Here is a 24,584-nt window from a genome sequence, read left to right on the forward strand (position 1 = left end):
CCTGGACATGCTCCCTTTCACTTGTAGGTCTCTTCTTGGTTGTGACTCAGAAAGGCCAAGTCCTCATTCTGTATGACTCCAGGTCTGTCTCTTCAATTTTTCTGCCTGTTTGCTAGTTATGATCCTCTCCTCAATCTGGTTAAGTATTCATGTCAAGTATTGTTCTTCTGAAAACAGAATTTCTGTCTCTAATACCAAGTTCAACAGTGATTCCTTGCCTGCTTGCTTAGTCACTAAGATGTATCCAACTCTTTGCAACCCCATGGACTGTAGCTTTCCAGGCTCCTCTGCCCATGGATTTCCCAGGCAAGAATATTGGAATGGGTTGGCATACCCAGGGAATCTGCCTGACCCTGGGTCAAACCTGAGTCACTTGCATCTCCTGCATTGGAAATCAGATTCTTTACCACTCGCCACCATTCCCCAAAAAAGGACACTAATTTTAAATAAAGATTTCTCCAAAGATAAGTAAATGACAATAAGTGCGTGAAAAGATGTTCAACATCATTAGTCATTATGAAAATACAAATCAAAACCCACAAAAGAACACGTCACTTCATACTCATTCACTTAAATGATTAAAGGAAATAAAGACTGACAATTAGAAAAATGAAAAGTTATGGAACAATTAGAACCCTCATATATTGCTTGCTGAAATGAAATTAGTGCAACCACTTGTAGAAAACAATTTCTCAAAAGTTTTGATATGTAGGTACCAAATGACCCAGCAATTCCACTCTTAGGCATATATCCTAAACACATGAAAATCCACACAAAAAATCACATCAGTGTTCATTGCAGCATTATTCAGAATACCCAAAGCCTGAGAATGACATATGTCCATCAGCTGATGAAGGCATACCAAAATGTAGCATAGCCACATAATAGAATATTATTCAGCTATGAAGAAAGACTAAAAATGAGTTTTCAGCCATAAAACCATGTTGCAACATGAATGAACCTTGAAAACATTAAGTGAAAGAATCTAGTCACAGAAGACCACGTACTGTATGATTCCATTTATGTGAGTATCCTGAACAGGCAGGTCCACAGTGACAGAAAGTTGATTAATGGTACCCGGGGGCTAGGATCAGGGTTGGATGCATGGAAGTGGGAATGAGGATTTCCTCATGCTATTGTGAATGCAGTTTCTGTTTGAGGAGTTGAAAGTGTTCTGAAGTTAGACTGTGGTGATGGTTGCACAACTCTGACTATCCAGAGATCGCTCAACTGTACAGTTTTAATGGATAAATTTCATTGGATGTGAAATCATATCTCAATAAAACCATAATTTAAAAAAAAAAGCAGTGGATGAGTTTTACAGTAGACAAAAAATTAAATTGAATAATGCAAGAAAGGTTCAGAGGACTCTCAAAAACTAACACATTTACAGACTTCCCTGCTTCAACCCTGATTATCTCAGAAACATCTATTCATCGGTCTTCTTTCTACTGAAACATGATTTCTTTGGGAATCTTCCTTAACCCATTCTATTTCCTTAGACCCAAAACTGAGCATTACATTCAAACATACATTGTCATAACCTCCCTTTTTTATCATTAAATTGTGTATCTCCTGCCAATACGGGATTTACATGTATAGTCTCTTCACCACTTTATTGTCAGAGAAAATCACAGAATCTATCAAAAAAGAGATGCTCAATACGTGTTGAATAAGGAGTGAATTATATAATTATTATAGATCCCTAAGGATAAATGCATTTTTTAAATTTTTTAAGGGAGTCACTTTTTAAATATCTGGGTCTTTTTATTTTTTATATATTATATTTTATTTTTTAACTTTACAATATTGTATTGGTTTTGCCATATATCAATATGAATCCACCACAGGTATACACGTGTTCCCCATCCTGAACCCTCCTCCCTCCTCCCTCCCCATACCATCCCACTGGGTCGTCCCAGTGCACCAGCCCCAAACATCCAGTATCGTGCATCAAACCTGGACTGGCGACTCATTTCATATATGATATTACACATGTTTCAATGCCATTCTCCCAAATCATCCCATCTTCTGCTTCTCCCACAGAGTCCAAAAGACTGTTCTATACATCTGCGTCTCTTTTGCTGTCTTGTATACATGGTTATCGTTACCATCTTTCTAAATTCCATATATATGCCTTAGTATACTGTATTGGTGTTTTTCTTTCTGGCTTACTTCACTGTGTATAATAGGCTCCAGTTTCATCCACCTAGTTAGAACTGATTCAAATGTATTCTTTTTAATGGCTGAGTAATACTCCATTGTGTATATGTACCACTGCTTTCTTATCCATTCATCTGCTGATGGACATCTAGGTTGCTTCCTTATCCTGGCTATTATAAACAGTGCTGCGATGAACATTGGGGTACATGTGTCTCTTTCAATTCTGGTTTCCTTAGTGTGTATGCCCAGCAGTTGGATTGCTGGATCATAAGGCAGTTCTATTTCCAGTTTTTTAAGGAATCTCCACACTGTTCTCCTTAGTGGCTGTACTAGTTTACATTCCCACCAACAGTGTAAGAGGATTCCCTTTTCTCCACACCCTGTCCAGCATTTATTGCTTGGAGACTTTTGGATCGCAGCCATTCTGACTGGTGTGAAATGGTACCTCACAGTGGTTTTGATTTGCATTTCTCTGATAATGAGTGATGTTGAGCATCTTTACATGTGTTCGTTAGCCATCTGTATGTCTTCTTTGGAGAAATGTCTATTTAGTTCTTTGGCCCATTTTTTGATTGGGTCATTTATTTTTCTGGAATTGAGCTGTAGGAGTTGCTTGTATATTTTTGAGATTAGTTGTTTGTCAGTTGATTCATTTGCTATTATTTTCTCCCATTCTGAAGGCTGTCTTTTCACCTTGCTTATAGTTTCCTTTGTTGTGCAGAAGCTTTAAAGTTTAATTAGGTCCCATTTGTTTATTTTTGCTTTTATTTCCAATATTCTGGGAGGTGGGTCATAGAAGATCCTGCTGTGATGTATGTCGGAGAGTGTTTTGCCTATGTTCTCCTCTAGGAGTTCTATAGTTTCTGGTCTTACGTTTAGATCTTTAATCCATCTTGAGTTTATTTTTGTGTATGGTGTTAGAAAGTGTTCTAGTTTCATTCTTTTACAAGTTAAAGATCATACACCATGACCAAGTGGGCTTTATCCCAGGGATGCAAGGATTCTTCAATATCTGCAAATCAATCAATGTAATACACCACATTAACAAATTGAAAAATAAAAACCATATGATTATCTCAATAGATGCAGAGAAAGCCTTTGACAAAATTCAACATCCATTTATGATAAAAACTCTCCATAAAGCAGGAATAGAAGGAACATACCTCAATATAATAAAAGCTATATATGACAAACCCACAGCAAACATTATCCTCAAGGGTGGAATATAGAAAGCATTTCCTCTAAAGTCAGGAACAAGACAAGGGTGCCCACTTTCACCATTACTATTCAACATAGTTTTGGAAGTTTTGGCCACAGCAATCAGAGCAGAAAAAGAAATAAAAGGAATCCAAAATGGAAAAGAAGAAGTAAAACTCTCACTGTTTGTAGATGACATGATCCTCTACATAGAAAACCCTAAAGACTCCACCAGAAAATTACTAGAACTAATCAATGAATATAGTAAAATTGCAGGATATAAAATCAACACACAGAAATCCCTTGCATTCCTATACACTAATAATGAGAAAACAGAAAGAGAAATTAAGGTAACAATTCCATTCACCATTGCAACGGAAAGAATAAAATACTTAGGAATATATCTACCTAAAGAAACTAAAGACCTATATATATAAAACTATAAAACACTAGGAGAAGGCAATGGCACCCCACCGCAGCACTCTCACCTGGAAAATCCCATGGACGGAGGAGCCTGGTGGGCCACAGTCCATGGGGTCGCTAAGAGTCGGACAAGACTCAGCGACTTCACTTTCACTTTTCACTTTCATGCATCGGAGAAGGAAATGGCAACCCACTCCAGTGTTCTTGCCTGGAGAATCCAAGGGCCGGGGGAGCCTCATGGGCTGCTGTCTATGGGGTCACACAGAGTCGGACATGAATGAAGCGACTCAGCAGCAGCATAAAACACTGGTGAAAGAAATCAAAGAGGACACTAATAGATGGAGAAATATACCATGTTCATGGATTGGAAGAATCAATATAGTGAAAATGAGTATACTACCCAAAGCAATTCATAGATTCAATGCAATCCCTATCAAGATACCAACGGTATTTTTCAGAGAGCTAGAACAAACAATTTCACTATTTGTATGGAAATACAAAAAACCTCAAATAGCCAAAGCAATCTTGAGAAAGAAGAATGGAACTGGAAGAATCAACCTGCCTGACTTCAGGCTCTACTACAAAGCCACAGTCATCAAGACAGTATGGTATTGGCACAAAGACAGAAATATTGATCAATGGAACAAAATAGAAAGCCCAGAGATAAATCCACGCACCTAGGGACACCTTATCTTTGACAAAGGAGGCAGGAATATACAATGGATTAAAGACAATCTCTTTAACAAGTGGTGCTGGGAAAACTGGTCAACCACTTGTTAAAAAAATGAAACTAAATATCTGTTTTTAATTGGAGGATAATTGCCTTGCAGTGTCCTATTTGTTTCTGCCATACAACAATGTGAATCACCCATAAATATGCATACATTTCCCCTTCTTGATACTCCCTCCCACCCACCCCCATCCCATGCCTCTAGGTTGTCACAGGGCATTGGGTTGAGTTCCCTGTGTTATGCAACAATTTCCCACTAACTATTTTACACATGGTAATGTACACGTTTCAATGCTGCTCTCTCAATTCACCCCACATTCTCCCCTCATTGTGTCCGCAAGTCTGTTCTCTATGTCTGTGCCTCTCTTCCTGATCTACAAATAAATTCACCAGTACCATTTTTCTAGATTCCATATATATGCACTAATATGCAATGCAAATTCACTTTTTTTTTAAACTTCACATAATTGTATTAGTTTTGCCAAATATCAAAATGAATCTGCCACAGGTATACATGTGTTCCTTCATTGGAATATAGTTGATTTACAATGTTGTGTTAGTTTTTGCTGTACAGCAAAGTGAATCAATTATCCATATACATATATTCAGCCCCTTTTCAGATTCTTTTTGCATATAGGTCATTACAAAGTATTGAGTACAGTACCATGAGCTCTATAGTAGGTACTTATTAGTTATCTGTTTTAAATATAATAGCGTGTATATGTCAATCCCAGTCACCCAATTTGTTCCCTCCTTTCCCCCTTTGTAACTATAAGCTTGTTTTCTACATCTGCGACTTTATTTCTGTTTTGTAAATAGGCTCGTTTATATACTTTTTTTAAGATACTGCATATAAGCAATATCATATGATATTTGTCTTTCTCTATCTGACTTACTTCACTTAGTATGACAATCTCTAGGTCCATTCATGTCACTGCAGATGGCATTATTTAGTTCCTTCTGACTGAGTAATATTCCACCGTAAATATGTACCACATCTTCTTGACCACAAATGCATTTTTTATTCTCTCCCTTCTCAGCTGCTGGCTCCACTCAGAAAAGGGATTTAAATGGGGTTTCCTTGGACCAGTCTGTGCCATCTTCTCTGTGAGTGATGACATCAAAGCATCTTTAATACTCAGCTTAAGCATCATTTAAAGAGAACAAAAAGTGGGGGGCATGGGTTGGTGACAGAGGGGACAAGAACAGGAGTGTTCCTGGGTTATCATGGGTTTGGTTGCATTTTCTAAGACCATTCTTAAAACTACACACTAATATGGTTAAAAATAGAAACTACTTAAGTGTGGAAATGATGTTGGACAGGCTGGACAGGGACTGAAATTTTACTCAATAAATCTTTTCTGGTTTCCTGAAGGTCAATTTAGCCTTCTTTCTGATGACCCTTTGGATTTTGAAAAGAAAACTCTGTTCCCTCAATAGTGAGGTGTCCACCCTCCAGAACACGAGGTAAGATGGAGAAGAGACTGACAGCCCTGCAGATGTGTGGTTGCAAAAGTGAAGGCATGTGCCTGAACAGGTCCTTGTGTCCATTCTCAGGTTTTCTAAGGAAAGCCAGAGTAAAATGAATGGAGGTGTCCTAAGGCAGCAAGTTCAGACCCAGTGGTGTTCTCTATCCATCTCTAATTCCAGTTTGTGACCTTGTGACTCCCTCAGCAACATTCTCTGGACTTTGTCAGCAGTCCTATGACAAATGTGCAGAGAACAATTATGTTCCCATGAAGCACTTAGAGGAATATGTGACCACTTCCACAGTCTAGTACACTTTCACACCCCACATTTCAAGCTCGTTCTCACCTCTCTCCACTCCTCTTCCTGGTAAAAATCCCAGTGAACATTAAATCTTCTAAGAGGTTTAGGCAGACCTTTGTTCCAGGAAATCTTGTGCATATCTGATGCTCTTTCTTTTGCATTTCTACCATTATCTTTTCTAAATTATGCATCTTACTGTTTTGTTGTATTAGTCATTTGAGTAGATCATGAGCTTTATGAAAATAGATATCTCGCCTTTGTGATGTTTAATGCCCAGGACCCAACACAGAGTGTGATGCATGGTACTTCCTCAGGAACATTGGTTGAATGAAATTAGGTATCTCCACAGAGGATCATAAAGATTTTGCAACTTATGAAGTGTCGCTTCCCTTTCCATCCAAATCAAAATGTCATTCTAGACCTCAGTGGCATTTCTATTGTGGAGCATCATTGACAGCAAAGAATAAAACCAATCACAACCCAGTCTGAGAAGTCATTACCAACAGGGAAAGGAAGGAGCATCCATGAGTGAAGATGAGAATGGCTCTGGTTGTATCAGGAACTTACTTTCTCCTCCTACTCAGGATGCTGACATTTAAAGCCACAGCTCAGCTCTTCATCTTGGGATGCACGTGGTTTCTGGGAATCCTGCAGGTGGGACTGGCTGCCCGCGTCATGGCCTACCTCTTCACCATCATCAACAGCCTGCAGGGCGTCTTCATCTTCCTGGTGTACTGCCTCCTCAGCCAGCAGGTACCACTGTCTTGACTCCCTGTCAGGACCCATCCCACCCTCACTCCTCTCAGGTGAGCTGACTCAGAGCATGCTTTGCAGGTCCGTGAGCAATACAGGAAGTGGTTGAAAAGAATCAGGAAAAGCAAAGCCGAGTCTGAGAAGTACACGCTCTCCAGCAGGACCATGTCTGATGGTTGCAAACACAGTGAGGTAAGATCATGCACTGCCCCCAGAGCACTTCACTAACCAATTCATTGATCAGCACATGCCTAGCACACTGGACAGCTGCGTATGAGCTGTTGCTATCTTAGGATGGCTTACCCTTTGTTTACTGTTTGACTCATTCTCAAGTGGCATTGGTGGTAAAAAATCTGCCTGTCAATGCAGGAAGATGCCAGATACCTGGGTTTGAACCCTGAGTCAGGAAGATCCCCTAGGTAGAAAATGGCAATGAACTCCAGTATTCTTGCCCGGAAAATTCCATGCACAAAGGAGCCTGGCAGGTACAGTCCATTGGGTTGCACACAATCGGACACTACTGAGCATGCACGCATGTGCACGGCGCACACACACACAACACACACTAACCATTAGCAGTGGTCTCAGTTTGTTTACAAAATGTATTTCACTTGTATTCCTTCGGGGAACTGTGTCCATCTTGACTCATATCAGTATTCTTATTGAAAACTTACTATGTGCCATGCATGGTCAACTAAATAAGCAACTATCAATGATCTGAAATGGTGAGGTACATTCTATTCAGAGTCCCATTATCCTACCATTTTGCTGTACACCTGTCTCTATGTAACACTCAGCAGCACCCCTCAAAAATGCAGAAAATGGGGGGAGATTATGTACTTATCTGTGCACCAAAGAGAAAGGTGTTAGCTGGAATTTTAGACTTTCTTAACAAGATTGCCTGATATTGGGGCACTCTCTGTGCTATGCTGTGCTGTGTGCTGTGCTGTGCTGTGCTGTGCTCCATCGCTTCAGTCGTGTCTGATTCCGTGCTTTCCTATGGACTACAGCACGCCAGGATCCTCTGTCCATGGGATTCTCCAGCAAGAATACTGGAGTGGGTTGTCATGCACTCCTCCGGGGGATCTTCCCAATCCAGGGATCAAATGCAGGTCTCCTGCACTGCAGACAGATTCTTTACCCCTGAGACACTGGGAAAGCCCCTTGGTTCCCTCTACCCACCACAGAACCGAAAAAGATAAGCAGTAGTGACACAAGATAATTCATGAGAGTGATGACCAAGAAACAACACTTACTGGTTTAGACTTACAAACTTATTTTCCTTATATTTTCTGACCTCTTCCATCTTCTATTTAATGCCTTCAATCTTCCATCTCACTGAAAGGAAACTACTATTTGCCTGGAAGCCCTTCTGCATTTCTCACATTACCTGTCCCCCCAACTTCCATAAGCACTGATTCCACCATTGAATCTTCTACCACTTTGCCCTTTCTCAACAAATGTTCTCAGCACTTATTTCACAAAGAAAATCAACCTTGTCGTGATGATACTTTGTGAACTCTATGCCATAAAAACTATCAGTGTGCATCCTCTTGTATCATTGAGACAATGAACCTTCTCCTCTCTGAAGACAATTATTCCACCTCTGCTTTGAATACCATTATTAATGCTTATCAATTTCCCTTATACTCTTTTTCACACATATTCTCTCATTCTCTCTTCCCCTTACCCTTCTTCCCTCACTCTTTCCTCTCATTTTCAACAGTATTTTCCCCATAGCCATGGATATATGTTTGGTTCTCTTCTGTCTTACAAACATGTACTACTTGGCCATCTTCTAGCTACCAGCCAAGAGTTGACATTTCTGTCTTTATTTCCCTGCCTTAAACTCATGCCTTCAGCCTACCGGGGTCCCAGCCCTGGTTGGATCCAGGGATTCCCTCGGGAGGACAGCGTTGGCAAAAGAATAGCAAAAGGGGAGAGACAAAGGCTTGATCTAACTGGTTTACCCAGAAAGCCAATAAAACCTGTGACATCAGGTTTGCACTGACCACGGAGGCCACAGGCGCCCTCTCAAATCGTGGAAAGTGCCCCACCTCTAGGCACCTTCTCGAGTGGGTCTTAGAAGCCCGGGCAAATAAGTGGTCTCAGAGGGCCCCCACGCTCCAAGTTAGTCATCCTGAAGGAAGAACAGAGAAGAAAACGAGAGAAAAGGAAACGAGAAAGATGACACAGGGAGACCAAGCCTGATGAGCAAGGCCCACAACTTTATTTTCCAAAGTAGCTTTTATACCTTAAGTTGTGCATAGAGGATAATAGGGGGTAGAGAGTCATGCAAGGTCAGCAGTCCTTGACCCTTATCGAAGCCAGGCTTTCTTTCTGCAAACTTATCACATGCAAAGGCTTTAGGTGATTTACATCATCTTCTGGCCAGGAGGCCTGTTAACATTTTATGACCCTTTCTTCTGAATAATGGTTAGTCAATCAGAAAACTTATTTTCTCTAAAGGTGATTATTCTAAAGTCAGGCACCACCCTCCAAAAGCATTAGATAAAGTTGCATTCCTATAGGGCAAAAGTGTGGTGGGCTATAATAATAAAAGAATTAACTCAAGGGTCCAAGGTTATTAACTCCAAGGTTACTACTTATTTTCCCTGTATACCAACTATATCAATTAATATACTCCCAAGGACACAATACAGGGGATGTGGAAACTTGGCAGCAAGTATTGGCTTAACAATAAAACCCTCCACCAGTGCTATTCTAATAATTTCTTAACTCTTCAAGAAGCTCTGCGTTGTTAGACTATCTTAAGCTTCCTGTGCCTCTCATGGTTGGGAGGCTGTGAACAATCACATGTGTAGCTGCAGGAATCTGAACAAACCTGTCAGGCAAGCTAAAAAGTCATCAGAGGGGTTTGAATTGGAACACACCTATTATACCTTGGAGACTTATTAACTAGAGCTCTAAGTTGATTTTCTTCAAAGAAAGGTGGTCGGGGATAGCCCCCCATTAATGCCAGAAAAGTTGGTGAAAGTCGTGAAATAGTAAAACAGACAGATTTTGGTTTTGGGGTAGATGCTCAGGCAGGTCCAGGCGGCCTCTCGAGTCCTGATTCGCCTTTGAATGTCAGGTCCTCTCCGCATGACCTTTGTCATGGGTGGGAACTCCCATGCTGGCTCCCATGCAAATTAAAGTTTCTTTCCCCTATAGTTCACCAAAACAAATATCTCTTAGATTTACAATGATCTCCATCTCCAAGAAAGTCTTTCACAATTTCTGATCATTCTCTGCTGTTTTCTCATAAAACACTCCATCCTTATCCTCACTAGATTCTACTTACACATTCCTCTTTGTCTTTCTTCCATTCTCTCTTGCTAATCTCTGTCTCCTTTGTAGTTCCATACAAGGGATTGGTTCCAGAACAACTTTAATTCCTGTTTTATTCTTTTCTCCTAGACAACATTTATTCCTTAGATTCAGTCACAATAGCTGCAAACGGTGACCATTAGTTTCTTTATCTCTTACTTCTCCTCTTAAATCTAAAGGAGTATGGAGTATTTGACATTCTTGGTATCTCAAAGTCTTCATCAACTCAGCTTTCCAATTTAAGGCTTGCAATCTTTACCCTAATCCAGTTCTTTCTCATGGTGTCCTTCTCAATCTTCATGATACCACATTCATCCTTTGGCACAAGTTTGGATCCTGAAAGTTACTCTCAACAGCTATCTTATTACCATCACAACATACCACCTTTGATCTTTTTGTTCTTATCTTTTCAATATGTCCACAATCTCTCCTGCTATCTCAACTTCCATCACCTCCTCCTTAGCCAGGCTGCCAGCTTGCCTAAACACCTGCTATGCTCACCTCACTGATTATTCTTTCCATCCTTGTCACCTCCCAATACATCCTTTACCCAGAAATCAGAAAGATCTTTTCAAAACACAAATAAAATCATTGCACTCTTTGGTAAAAACAGTACATATAGGGTCAAAACCAAGAGCCATACATCAGTGAGAATTTGTTTGATTCATCTCCTGCTTTCCTCTCCAGCTTCATATACCATGTACTCACCATTATTCCAGCCACATCAAATTTCTTTCAGTTTTGAAAATTCAGTGTGCCTCTTTGGGACAAAGGCTTTGCACATATTCCTTCTCTTTAAAACACTTTTTTATTCCTTGACTCAAAACTGTGTACGCCTTCAGACATATCTCTATATGTCAATTGCTCCATGAAGCCTGTACCTGCTCAGATTAGATCATATTCTTCCATGTTTCTCTCCAATAGCCCCTAGAGAGTTTTGTCAGTCAATTTGCTCTTGATTTTCTCTATTTGATTAATATCTGTCTCCTTCTAGATTTACCATCTGCAGGCACCATTTTGCTTTTCCTGTCTGTTATATCTTCAATATTTCACACAGTGCCAGACATGTAGAACTACTCAATGCATAATTGCTACATGATTGGTTAAATTAATGAGTGAATAATCTGCACCTGAAAGAAGGGGCAGAAACTGTATTATTCATCAATCTCTCTCTCCAGTGTTTAACATTTTCCAAATGATCAGAAATTACTTACTAAACAAAAATGAATGAATGAATAACTGATCATTAAGGGGGTAAAATATCAGACAAAATTATTGATTATTTTATGGTGCCTCTTTCCTTTGGAAATATCAAGGTAATCTCTCTCCTACTATATTTTTTTTATTATTAACCATCCTGCCTACCAATTAAACCCAAGTATTTCCTTATGATCCCAGAGCATTGTGTAGATCCTAGTTCCCAGGCTGAAACAAATCTGGAATGAAATATTAGCTCAACCAAGTGTTTGCTGTGTGAGCTAGGTCAAATTGCTTTTCAAATTGTTTCAAAATTGTGAAACATTTAAACTCTCAGTTGCCTCATTTGTCTCCTCCCTCCAAATTAAGACCATTTTCTTAGATTAACTCAATCAGAACTAACCACATGCTTCCCTTTGCAGACTCTAAGTGGGTCAAGTCTTGGTGGGAGGGGCTGAACTTCCTCCTCACACTAAATTCTGATTCAGCCAAGGTTGCAGAGTGTAACCTAGCGGGAGTTAATGTGGCTTCCCTCATACAATTGATGCTGTCCACATGGGGAGGACCCCACAGATCTAAGAGATTCAATGACTTGCTCTACCACAGCCCTGTCCCACTCATGGATTACACTCATTCAGAGAGAATAGAACAAATAACTCATGAGTCTCTGCTTAAGGGAATGCTAACGGTGTGTGACTCTCCATGTTCTTGAGTCAACTCAGCCTCAGCAAGGACATTACCCTGTCCCTGGGAGACACAGAACAGAATCTGAGCTTCCCTCACTTTAGAATCCAAGAAAACTTACACTTCCATAGTGTAGTTTCCTACCGTTGCTGTAACAGGTTACCACACACTTGCTGCTAAAAACAAACAAATTCATCCTACAGATCTAGAGGTCAAAAGTTCAAAATGGATCTTATGGAACTAAAATCAAAATGTCTGTATCCCTTCTGGAGACTTTAGGGAAATACACATTTCTTCACCTTTTTGTAACTTCTTGGTGCTGCCTGCATTCCATGGTTAGTGGCCTCGTAATTCACTCAATCTTCAAAGTCTGTTTAGTGTAGCTTTTCAGATCAGTCAGCTCACCTCTATCCTCCTCATCCTTCTTTCCCTTCTTCTTCCCTCCTCTTTCATCTCTCTCTCTCTCTCTTTCTCACCTCCAACATTATATCTTTTCCCACGTCTTACTCTCTTACTTCCCTCTCTCCTTTATGAAGACCCAGATCAGTACATTGGCTCATCAGGGTAATCCAGGATAAATTTTCCACCTAAAGATCATAAAAATTCATTTTTCCATGTAAGCTCATATATTTGCAGCTTCCAGAGTTAAGATGTTGACATCTTTGTGGGACCATTATTCTGCTAGCACATCTATTGTACATTGGGTTTGATTTGTAGTTCAGTTCAGTTGCTCAGTCATGTCCAGCTCTTTGCAGCCCCATGGACTGCAGCACGCCAGGCCTCCCTGTCCATCACCAACTCCTGGAGTTTACTCAAACTCATCTCCATTGAGTCAGTGATGCCATCCAACCATCTCATCCTCTGTCATCCCCTTCTCCTCCTGTCTTCAATCTTTCCCAGCATCAGGGTCTTTTCCAATGAGTCAGCTCCTCGCATTAGGTGGCCAAAGTACTGGAGTTTTGGCTTCAACATCAGTCCCTCAGATGAACACTTAGGACTGATCTCCTTTAGGATGGACTAGTTGGATCTCCTTGCTGTCCAAGGGACTCTCAAGAGTCTTCTCCAACACCACAGTTCAAAAGCATCAATTCTTTGGCGCTCAGCTTTCTTTATAGTCCAACTCTCACATGCATACATGACTACTGCAAAAACCATAGCTTTGACTACACGGACCTTTGTTGGCAAAGTAATGTCTCTGCTTTTTAATATGCTGTGTAGGTTGGTTGTAACTTTCCTTCCAAGGAGTAAGCATCTTTTAATCTCATGATTTATACAAGAAATACTGAAATCTTTTTCATATTATATATATATATATATATATATATATATGAATAAATATTTGCCACTGCCCCCTACTTCCTGCAGAGATGTTATACATAGTGAAGAAACGAAATTTATTTTCTCTATAGAGAAACACAGTAATGGCATCAGATAGCCATTGAAGGATTCTAAACTTCAAGTAATCTGGTCAGCTATTTCTACTATCTATGGGCAAAGGACCAAACAAATCCATGGCTTAATGAAATTACATCTTCTACTTTCTCCTAAAATTTGGTGTCTCTTGTGCTTAAAAGTGGACAAGGCAATGGCAACCCACTCCAGTACTCTTGCCTGGAAAATCCCATGGACGGAGGGGCCTGGTGGGCTGAAGTCCCTGGGGTCGGTAGGAGTCGGACATGACTGAGTGACTTCACTTTATTTTTTCACTTTCATGCATTGGAGAAGGAAATGGCAACCCACTCCAGTGTTCTTGCCTGGAGAATCCCAGGGATGGGGGAGCCTGGTGGGCTGCCATCTATGGGGTCGCACAGAGTCGGACACGACTGAAGTGACTTAGCAGTAGCAGCAGTGCTTAACAGTTAGGGATATCTTTCTTTCATCCTGGAATTTTCTTCTATGGCTTCCTGTCATCTTGTTCAAGAAAAACATAATTTATCTGTGTTCCATTGTGCATAATTTCCTGGAGCACAATATTTGAAACCTTCTTGAGTAAAGTTGCCCATCCCAAACACCAGAAATTACCCTGAGCTTTCTATAGACCTAGGAATAAATAACTCATACTGGGGATGGTAAGGATTGTCCAAAAGGACTTCAGTGATTTTTCCTTTACATCTCAGGCAATTAACAACAGACAACATTTCTAGATTTTTATCAACTTTCAAACTGCCATTTTGTGACTCCATGAAGAAAACATTTCCTAAACTCTGATTGGAGGAATCAAGACATACATTTAGAAACAGATAGATTTTTTTTTTGAAGGACATTTAACTGTTATTATATTCTATAACTTCAGGGTTAGGAAACGTAGGGAGATGGGACTTCTGAGAAAGACCAGGCTCAACCAAATTTCATCCAGTCTGATAGGTATTTTGATCTTATCCTGACAAGTCCATCTGACAAGGAGATTTTTTTTAACTAAAGGCTTCTTAAATTTCTTTTCTTTTTTTCAAAGAAAATATTTATCTTTCTATGGTCTCATGTATCGTTTCTAAAATATTACCTTTCCAAGTTACTTTAAAAGATCTTTGATTTTTCACAGAGCTAGGACAAATAATTACACAATTTGTATGGAAACATAAAAAACTTTGAGTAGCCAAAATAATCTTGAGAAAGAAGAATGGAACTGGAGGCATCAACCTTCCTGACTTCAGACTATGCTACAAAGCTACAGTCATCAAGACAGTATGGTACTGGCACAAAGACAGAAATATAGATCAATGGAATAAAATAGAAAGCCCAGACATAAATCCATTCACCTATGGACACCTTATCTTTGACTAAGGAGGCAAAAATATATAATGGAGAAAAGACAATCTCTTTAACAAGTGGTGTTGGGAAAACTGGCTGACCACCCATACAAGAATGAAACTAGAGCACTTTCTAACACCGTGCACAAAAATAAACTCAAAATGGATTAAAGATCTAAACATAAGACCAGAAACTATAAAACTCTTAGAAGAAAACATAGGTAGAACAGTCTCTGACATAAATCACAGCAGGATCCTCTATGACCCACCTCCCAGAGTAAAGGAAATAAAAACAAAATAAACAAATTGGGCCTAATTAAACTTAAAAGCTTTCGCACAATGAAGGAAACTATAAACAGGGTGAAAAGGCAGCCTTCAGAATGGGAGAAAATAATAGCAAATGAAGCAACTGACAACAAAGAATTGAACTCCAAAATATACAAACAGCTCATGCAGCTCAATACCAGAAAAACAAATGACCCAATCAAAAACTGGGCCAAAGAACTAAACAGACATTTCTCCAAAGAAGACCTATAGATGGTTAACAAACACAGGAAAAGATACTCAATATTGCTCATTATCAGAAAATGCTAATCAAAACCTCAATGAGATACCATCTCACACCTTTCAGCATGGCTGCCATCAGAAAGTCTACAAACACTAAGTGCTGGAGAGGGTGTGAAGAAAAGGGAACCCTCTTATACTGTTGGTGGAAATGCAAACTAGTATGGCCACTGTTCTCTATGGAGAACAGTGTGGAGATTCCTTAAAAAGCTGGAAATAGAACTGCCATATGACCCAGCATCCCACTGCTGGGCATACACACCAAAGAAACCAGAATTGAAAAAAACACGTGTACCCCAGTATTCATTGCTGCACCGTTTACAATAGCTAGGGCATAGAAATAACCTAGATGTCCATCGGCAGATGAATGGATAAGGAAGTTGTGGTACATATACTGAATGGAAAATTACTCAGCTATAAAAAAGAATGCATTTGTGTCAGTTCTAATGAGGGGGATGAAGCTTGAGCCTATTATATAGAGTGAAATAAGTCAGAAAGAGAAACACCAATACAGGATATTAATGCATATATATAGAATGTAGAAAGATGGTAATGATGACCCTATTTGCAAGACAGCTAAAGAGAGGCAGAGGTAAAGAACAGACTTTTGGACTATGTGGGAGAAGGTGAAAGTGGGATGATTTGAGAGACTAGCATTGAAACATGTATACTACATATGTAAAATAGATGACCAGTGCAAGTCTGATGCATGAAACAGGGCACTCAGAACCAGTGCTCTGGGACAACCCAGAGGGATGTGGAAGGGAGAGAGATGGGAGTGGGGTTCAGGATGGGGGGACCTATGTACACCCATGGCTGATTCATGTTAATGTATGGCAAAAGCCACCCCAATACTGTAAAGTGATTAGCCTCCAATTAAAATGAATTAATTAATTTTAAAAAGATCTTTGGAGGGATTCCCTGGCAGTCCAGTGGTTAAGATTTGGCACTTTCACTGCTCTGCGCCCAGCTTCAGTCCCTGCTCAGGAAATTAAGATCCCTCAAGCTGTGCAGAGTGGAAGAAAAAAAATCATTTGGACTGTATCTTCTTATTGCATGGAAAACCTGAAGTGTTATTCTTTGAGCCATTAAGTGAGAACAAAAGATACTTAGTTGTGTGTGTTTCAAGAAATTCATCATGTCATCAGTGTGAAAGAAGTCATGGTGGTGGACTTATTGGTTACTCAATTCCTGCAAATCCGGAATTTTACTGTGTCCCAAGGACTGATGTTGAAGCTGAAACTCCAATACTTTGGGCACCTGATGCGAAGAGCTTACTCATTTGAAAAGACCCTGATTCTGGGAAAGATTGAGAGCAGGAGAAGAAGGGGACGACCGAGGATACGATAGTTGGATGGCATCACCGACTCAGTGGACATGGGTTTAGGTGGACTCCGGGAGTTGGAGATGGACAAGGAGGCCTGGCGTACTGCAGTTCATGAGGTCACAAAGAGTCGGACACGACTGAGCAACTGAACTGAACTGAACAGTGCATTCAAAAAAACTGTAAACACCTAAGACAAATCATAATGGAAAATAATATAAAAAGAATGTATATATGTGCATAACTGAGTCACCTTGCTGTATCTAATTATTAGAGAAACCTTGCCCCACTAAGAGCAGCCTCTTGTGGCCACTAACCATGAAACAAAATTAAAGTTTAAAAGGAATTGCAGGTTATGATGGGGCTACAAAGAAAGTCCATCTAAAAGAGGGGTCATGTTGGGTACTCCCAGATGTCAATCTTGTCCTTGTCCTGCAGGTCCTATGGTAGTAGGGCTTATCTCCACACCTGGGATGGGAAAGTTGCTGGATAAAGTCCCCCTGGTCCTGGATACTGAGGAACAGGCAATTGCACATGAGACACACAGGGGTTTGCTGTGGAAAGTCTCCCCCATCCTGATGTCAGATGGTATATCCACCTTTATCAGCAACAATAACACCCAGAACCTCAGCTCCCCTGTCACCTTGGTCTTCCAACATGTGAGTCCTGCTGGGATGGAACTGTGGATGTGGAAGAGTCCTGAGTCCTTGGCAGAGCCTTGGGTTTCAGAGGGCTCCCCCACAAGTGCATCATATCCCCAGGAAAGCCCAGCATAAGCTAGCTCTGGGTCAGCATTTCTGAGCAATAGACCCACCAGCTCACACCTACTTCCTGTCCCTATAGTCAGTGATCCTTGGGCCAAAGAAGAAGGCGTACTGCATCTTCTGGGAGTGTGGCCAGAATGTAAGTGGTCACCAGGCCACCAGAGGCTGCAAGATGGTGGGAACCACCTGCCAGTGCACCCACCTCAGCAGCTTTGCTGTCCTCATGGCCCACTATGATGTGCAGAGGAGAACCCTCAGAGTGGCTACATTCAATGTGTGCTGCTGGGTAACAAATTCCCACCCATGTAAAACAAGAAAAAAATTAAATCTTGCATGGTACAACTGGGATGGATGCTCAGATTTTTACAATGCTGAAATCATTCTGTCCACCTGGACTGCATTCTTATTGAGGCTCGGAATCCTCATCCAACCCTCTGACTTCTGGCAAGGTTCAGTTCCTTGTGGTTGTTGGACTGAGGTCTCATTGTCTTCCTATCTGTCAGCAAGGGAGCTGGTATAGCTCTCAGGGCCTATATGTGTTCCTTCTCAGGTGGCCTCTCCTGGACCCTCTCACAGTGTCTCTATCTGGAAGCCACCAGGAGAAGCTCCCTTACATGAAAACTCTCTAAACTTTGAATGTTTTCTCCAAAAACAAAGAAAGCTCAGTTTGTGTTTTTGCTTTTTTTTGTAGAGGAAGTTCTTTTTTTGTTTGTTTGTTTGTTTGTTTTTCTCAAACTGGAGGATAATTGCTTTACAATGTTGTTTTGGTTTCAGTGATAAAACAATGTGAATCAGCCATGGTGGTTTAGTCTCTAAGTCATCTCCAACTCTTGCAACCCAGTAGGCTGTAGCCCCCAAGACTGCTTTTCCATGGACTTTCCCAGAAAAGAATACTGGAGTGGGTAGCCATTCTCTTCTCCATGGGATCTTCCCAACCCTGGGATGAAACCTGTGTCTCATGTCTCCTGTGTTCTTTACTGCATTCTTTATCACCACCTTGGAAGCCCACCCAGATTCGCATTTGACTTCAAACCTGGAAGTGGTTATGTATACCACAGGGGACAGTGATATGGTTGTCAATAGAATTCTCAATAACATGAGGGTCTTCTGGAATTGAGTGCACAAGGGCTGTAGAAAGAAAGATTTGATGATGGCAGAGGTCAGAGGGGACCAGAGGAACCAGTGAGTACAGGTGAGTCAGGAGCAATCTTTGCCTCTTCACCTGACCAAGTGAGCTGCTTACTTTCTCTGGTTCATCAAAACCAACACTCTCTGGCAACCTGAAACAATGGGGAATTTACTGAAATACAAATGGCACTCACATGAAAGTAAGCATGAAATGACTGTAGCACAAAATGCTTAAGAATCACAGGAGCCCCCAGAAGTCTGAACAACAATCCAGGGCCATGTTTCCTACAGCCATGTGACTAGATGTCAAAATATCCATACTTAATACACAATTTTACACTTGTTGAAGAGTTAAAATATTGGGGCTTTGAAGGCCAAGACAATAAGAAAGGAACCATCTCCATCTCACTTCGAACCCCAGACACTGAATTCCTCTTGGTCCAAAAACCAAATTTGGCTTCTCCTGCACATGTCAATAGATGTTTTACACAGTAAATACAATCTGTGTATTTCTTATTTGATCCTTCTTTTTTCACACATCTGTTTATTCTCTTGACTCTACAATGAGATTCTCCATTATTTTTTGACCATGTAGTGTTCTGTTGGATAAATTACATATCAAGGCTCTTATAGTGAGTGTTTTTGTTAGATCATTTGCTAATACAAACAATGTTGCAACTGTTTACACTTACTTCATTGATCTCATTTTTGATTTTGCAGTTAGGTTGGATACTGCGTCAAATTCACAACTGCATGTTTGTAGATACTTCCATATTTCAACATCTTGAGGTCATTCCATCGACCCTGACAACAGTAGTATGTGTGTGTGTGCTCAATTTTGGTGAACTCTGTTGTGATTCCATGTACTGTAGCCTGCAAGCTCCTCTATCCATGGGATTTTCTGGGCAAGAATACTAGAGTGCTTTGCCATGTCCACTTCCAGGATCTTGCCAACCTAGGGGTCAAACTCACATCTCTTGCATTTCTTGCACTGGCAGGCAGATTTTTTATCCTGAGCCACATGTTTCCCTACAGCCTCACCACAAGGTTCTTATCCAATTTTGTACTTTTACCCATCTGAGAGGAAAATAGCATATCTAGGGAAAGATGTGTATCTTTGTATCCTTTTTATTATTCAGTGAAAGGGAACATCTTTCTTTATGAGTCAGTAATATTTCAATCTCTGGAAACAATTTGTTCATATCCTTGGTATATTTTTCTATTAGCTTGTAGTACTTTTCTTATGGGTTGGGGGACACTCTTTAGATATGCTGTTGGTGAAACTAAAGACTCTCAAGTCTTACAGTACATCAAAATCATCTGGAGGGCTTGTTATTTATTTGACATTTTACTGATAAATGTCATACCTAACCTAGGACCCAGCATACCAATTCATGCCCATATCTTTATTCATGAACTTCCCACTACCCTCATCCACACTACTGTACCTGGTGAAATCAGGTTCACTGATTTCAGGTTCACTGATTTCCACTTATCACATCTTTTAAGAAGCCAGGGAGGTCCTTTGTTTTCTTTTCATTAACACAGAGAGAATCATCTGGACAGAGAATGCTCTAGGTCATTTCATGGAGAGCAAAAAGATAGGGACATCATTGGAGGGACCAGGCCAGAGGGACCTCCCGTTTCACAAATATAATTGACCATTTGTATTTGTCTTCCCACTAGATGGTAAGGTTTGTGAAATCAGAAATCTTGCCTGTGTTATTTTTAATGCACAGGGTCAGCACAAAGCCATGTGCACAAAACATCCACAGTAATATCAGTTGATTGAAACTGGGGATATTTATTCAACATCATAAGGTTACTGAGATGTTGATAAGGATTGCATTGAATCTATAGGTCAATTTGCTGCAATGCTACCATTTTAACAGTATTGTCTTCTGATCCATGAATGTGGCATGTTGATCCATTTCTTTGGGTCTTCTTTGACTTCTTTTGACAATCTTCTTTAGTTTTCGGTGTAAAAGTTTTGCAGTTTCTAACAAAGTGTCATTTTTACATATTCCTTCTCAGGAGACTTAAATTAACGGCTAAATCAGATGATCTTGTATCCTGTTCGGCAAGGAAAATTCTGAACCGTCATCTTTGGGCAAAACTTTTAAAATATGTTTTCATGTTTGTTACAGGAACTCTTCACAGAACCATTGTGTAAGGAAGTATGATGGGAATTGTTGATATTTAGATTGCTGGGAGAATTTTGCTTTTCTACTCCATATGGTATGCTCACCTCACTCTTGGCATAGTCAAAGGGCTCTGATGTAATTCCCCAGTTGCCTTAGATTAAATCACCTGCTTCAACCTTTTTCTACAAAGTTCCCCAAGTTTGTAGGTATATGAAGATATTTGAAGGTATATGACAAGGAAAATGAGCTTCAGAAAACTGACTTAAAATACCATAACACAGGAAAGTAAGATTCAAATACATACATGGAGGGTAAACAATTGCTATGGTGTCCCAAATTTTTCCTGGATTATGTCCTAAAAACACTTGAGTTACAAGCAAGCAGGACAGTTGGTTTCAATACATACATGCTTCAACTTCTTCACCCTCAAACTTATGCATGAGAAAAATATATTTTACTACTCACCATATGTGTGGGTGTTTGTAAGTCGCTCCATAGTGTCTGACTCTTTGTGACCCCATAGTCCATAGCCCACCAGGCTCTTCTGCCCATGGAATTCTCCAGGCAAGAATACTGGAGTGGATAGCTATTCCTTTCTTCAGGGGATCTTCCTGACCCACGGATTGATGTCAGGCCTCCTGCATTGCAGGCAGATTCTTTACCATCTGAGCCCCCATGGAAGCTCAGTACACACCATGTACTGCACTAAATTAAGAGATCTAGTTTCTAATTTCACAGAGCTTACATGTTAAAGAAAAGGCTTTGTTAAGAATGAAATCAGAATCCTGTAAATAAATAAAATCTCTACATCCTTACAATTGTAAGATGTGCTGGGTTAGAAAGAGTATATTGCTACTGCACATTTTTTAAGTTTTACTTACATGTATAACAAACTATTTCATTCTCAGAATGAGATCTTGGCAAGATCCAAGACCAGTGGGACATAGAAATGTCCCATGGACATCCACTGACCAGATTTGTATCAATTTAAACCAAATGGAAAATGACTTTAAATGATCATAACGTGTTAAATTTAAAATATCCATGAGTACATAATGATACTTAACATATTTGAAAATAAGTGTAGAAGATATGACAGAAGTAGATAATGACAATTTTTCAGTATCCAGTAAATCACCACTAAAAGCACTGGGGGAAATCTTGTTGAAAAACTGGCCAATCTCACAATGCTAAAGAATTCTCTTAAGTGATTATTGATTTATTACAAGGCCCAAAGTGTATTTTTGTAATGTTAGATCAGATAGGCACCAAATGAACTTAATGATCAATCTTAACATCAATAATATCAGTCTGATGTTATATATTTCCTGATAAGACATGAATTAAAACATCCCATTTGTGCTAAATAAAGGTTTGTGTCCATATCATAAGTGTGTGTGTGTGTGTGTGTGTGTGTGTGTGTGTGTGTGTGCTGTCGCTTCAGTCATGTCCAGCCCTCCAGGCCCCTCTCCAGGCAAGAATACAGAGTGGGTTGCCTCTAGTATTGATCTCTTCCAGGGCATCTTTCTGATTGAGGGATAGAACCCTCATCCGCCTGTGTCTTCCTGCATTGCAGGCAGATTCTTTACCCACTAAGCCATTGGGGAAGCCCAGTCAATTTAACCTATATCTAATTGTCACGCCAGTGTATGTTCCTCGGTTCTTTGTCTCGTCACAACAAAGATTTGGAGCAATGGACATTAAAGCCCTCGGCGCATCACAGCTCTTGGGTCTTGGGCAAACCGTGTTACAGCTCTTAGGCAAATCAGTGTTACAGCTCCATTTTATTTAGAAGATAGCAGGAGAATCCAAGACTCAAAGAGAAGGGAGTGGAGGAGTGCGTGGGGAGGGAGAAAGAGAGAGAGAGAAAGAGAGAGAGAGAGAGCGTGCGCATGCACGCGGGAGAGAGAGTCCTTGAGAAAGCTCTTTGGCTCCTCCTTTTATATGTTTTTTTCCTCCACCTGGGCCTGCCCTATGCAAATTGGGCTTAGACAGGAGTGCTGTTTGTTCTGCCTGAAGTTTTCACTCTGGTCCTCAGACCTTCCTTTGACCGTCCTTGTCTTTTAGCCACCGCCATTTTGGACTCCTTTTCCCTATTCTACCTACCTAACATAATCTAACCTTTAGACCGAGGCTTAGCAAATCCAGGAAGCTGCCTGTCTTGAGTGTTTGTGAAACAGTCTGCATTGCGGGCTGATTCTTTACCCACTATGCCATCGGAGAAGCCCAATCAATTTAACCTATATCTAATCTAACCTTTAGACCGAGGCTTAGCAAATCCAGGAAGCTGCCTGTCTTGCAAATAAACTCTTACTGATTCAGAACCACACTGTTCACTGGTTTATTGTGCTTTCAGGCTACAGTGTGAAGTTGAGTGCTTGTGAAACAGTCTGAAAGACCACAAAGCCAAAATTGTTTACTATCTGGCCCTTTCTAGAAAAACCTTTCTGGTACCTGTTCTTTGAGACCAGACTTTCAGTACACATGAAACACAGGGGAAAGACACACAAGTTAAATAACCAGTCTGTTGTTCCATGTCCAGTTCTAACTGTTGCTTCCTGACCTGCATACAGATTTCTCAGGAGTTTTGCTAAGAAAATGCACTGGTCATAGCAAACACCCTCTTCCAACAACACAAGACAAGACTCTATACATGGACATCACCAGATGGTCAACACCGAAATCAGATTGATTATATTCTTTGCAGCCAAAGATGGAGAAGCTCTATAAAGTCAACAAAAACAAGACCAGGAGCTGACTGTGGCTCAGATCATGAACTCCTACCAAATTCAGACTTAAATTGAAGAAAGTAGGGAAAACCACTAGACCATTCAGGTATGACCTAAATCAAGTCCCTTATGATTATACAGTGGAAGTGAGAAATAGATTTAAGTGCCTAAATCTGATAGATAGACTGCCTGATGAACTATGGAATGAGGTTCGTGACATTGTACAGGAGACAGGGATCAAGACCATCCCCATGGAAAAGAAATGCAAAAAAGCAAAATGGCTGTCCGAGGAGGCCTTACAAATAGCTGTGAAAAGACGAGAAGTGAAAAGCAAAGGAGAAAAGGAAAGATATAAGCATCTGAATGCAGAATTCCAAAGAATAGCAAGGAGAGATAAGAAAGCCTTCCTCAGCAATCAATGCAAGGAAATAGAGGAAAACAACAGAATGGGAAAGACTAGAGATCTCTTCAAGAAAAATTAGAGATACCAAGGGAACATTTCATGCAAAGATGGGCTCGATAAAGGACAGAAATGGTATGGAACTAATACAAGCAGAAGATATTAAGAAGAGATGGCAAGAATACACAGGAGAACTGTACAAAAAAGATCTTCACAACCCAGATAATCACGATGGTGTGATCACTGACCTAGAACCAGACATCCTGGAATGTGAAGTCAAGTGGGCCTTAGAAAGCATCACTATGAACAAAGCTAGTGGAGGTGATGGATTTCCAGTTGAGCTATTTCAAATCCTGAAAGATGATGCTGTGAAAGTGCTGCACTCAATATGCCAGCAAATTTGGAAAACTCAGCAGTGGCCACAGGACTGGAAAAGGTCAGTTTTCATTCCAATCCCAAAGAAAGGCAATAAAAAAAGAATGCTCAAACTACCGCACAATTGCTTCAGCAATACATGAACCATGAACTTCCTGATGT

The 24,584-nt window shown here is 40.4% G+C and overlaps 1 protein-coding gene across 4 annotated transcripts in view; it reads left to right on the forward strand.

Annotated features, from left to right (window-relative positions):
- LOC100299045 (adhesion G protein-coupled receptor E2) overlaps positions 1 to 23,834 on the forward strand; it is a 295,684-nt gene extending 271,850 nt beyond the window's left edge. For 3 of the 4 annotated variants that reach the window (XM_059888533.1, XM_059888532.1, XM_059888530.1), the window contains 2 exons: positions 6,868 to 7,036; positions 7,118 to 7,573. In XM_059888533.1, coding sequence (XP_059744516.1) covers positions 6,868 to 7,036; positions 7,118 to 7,264 — 316 coding nt within the window. In that variant the 3' untranslated portion in view covers positions 7,265 to 7,573. Of the gene's footprint in view, positions 1 to 6,867; positions 7,037 to 7,117; positions 7,574 to 20,808 lie in introns of those variants that run through there. The other variant, XM_059888531.1, reaches the window with a different exon arrangement.
- Positions 23,835 to 24,584: the final 750 nt, after the last annotated feature.

Source organism: Bos taurus, chromosome 7 (assembly GCF_002263795.3).
Source record: "Bos taurus isolate L1 Dominette 01449 registration number 42190680 breed Hereford chromosome 7, ARS-UCD2.0, whole genome shotgun sequence".
NCBI classification, from domain to species: Eukaryota; Metazoa; Chordata; class Mammalia; order Artiodactyla; family Bovidae; genus Bos; species Bos taurus.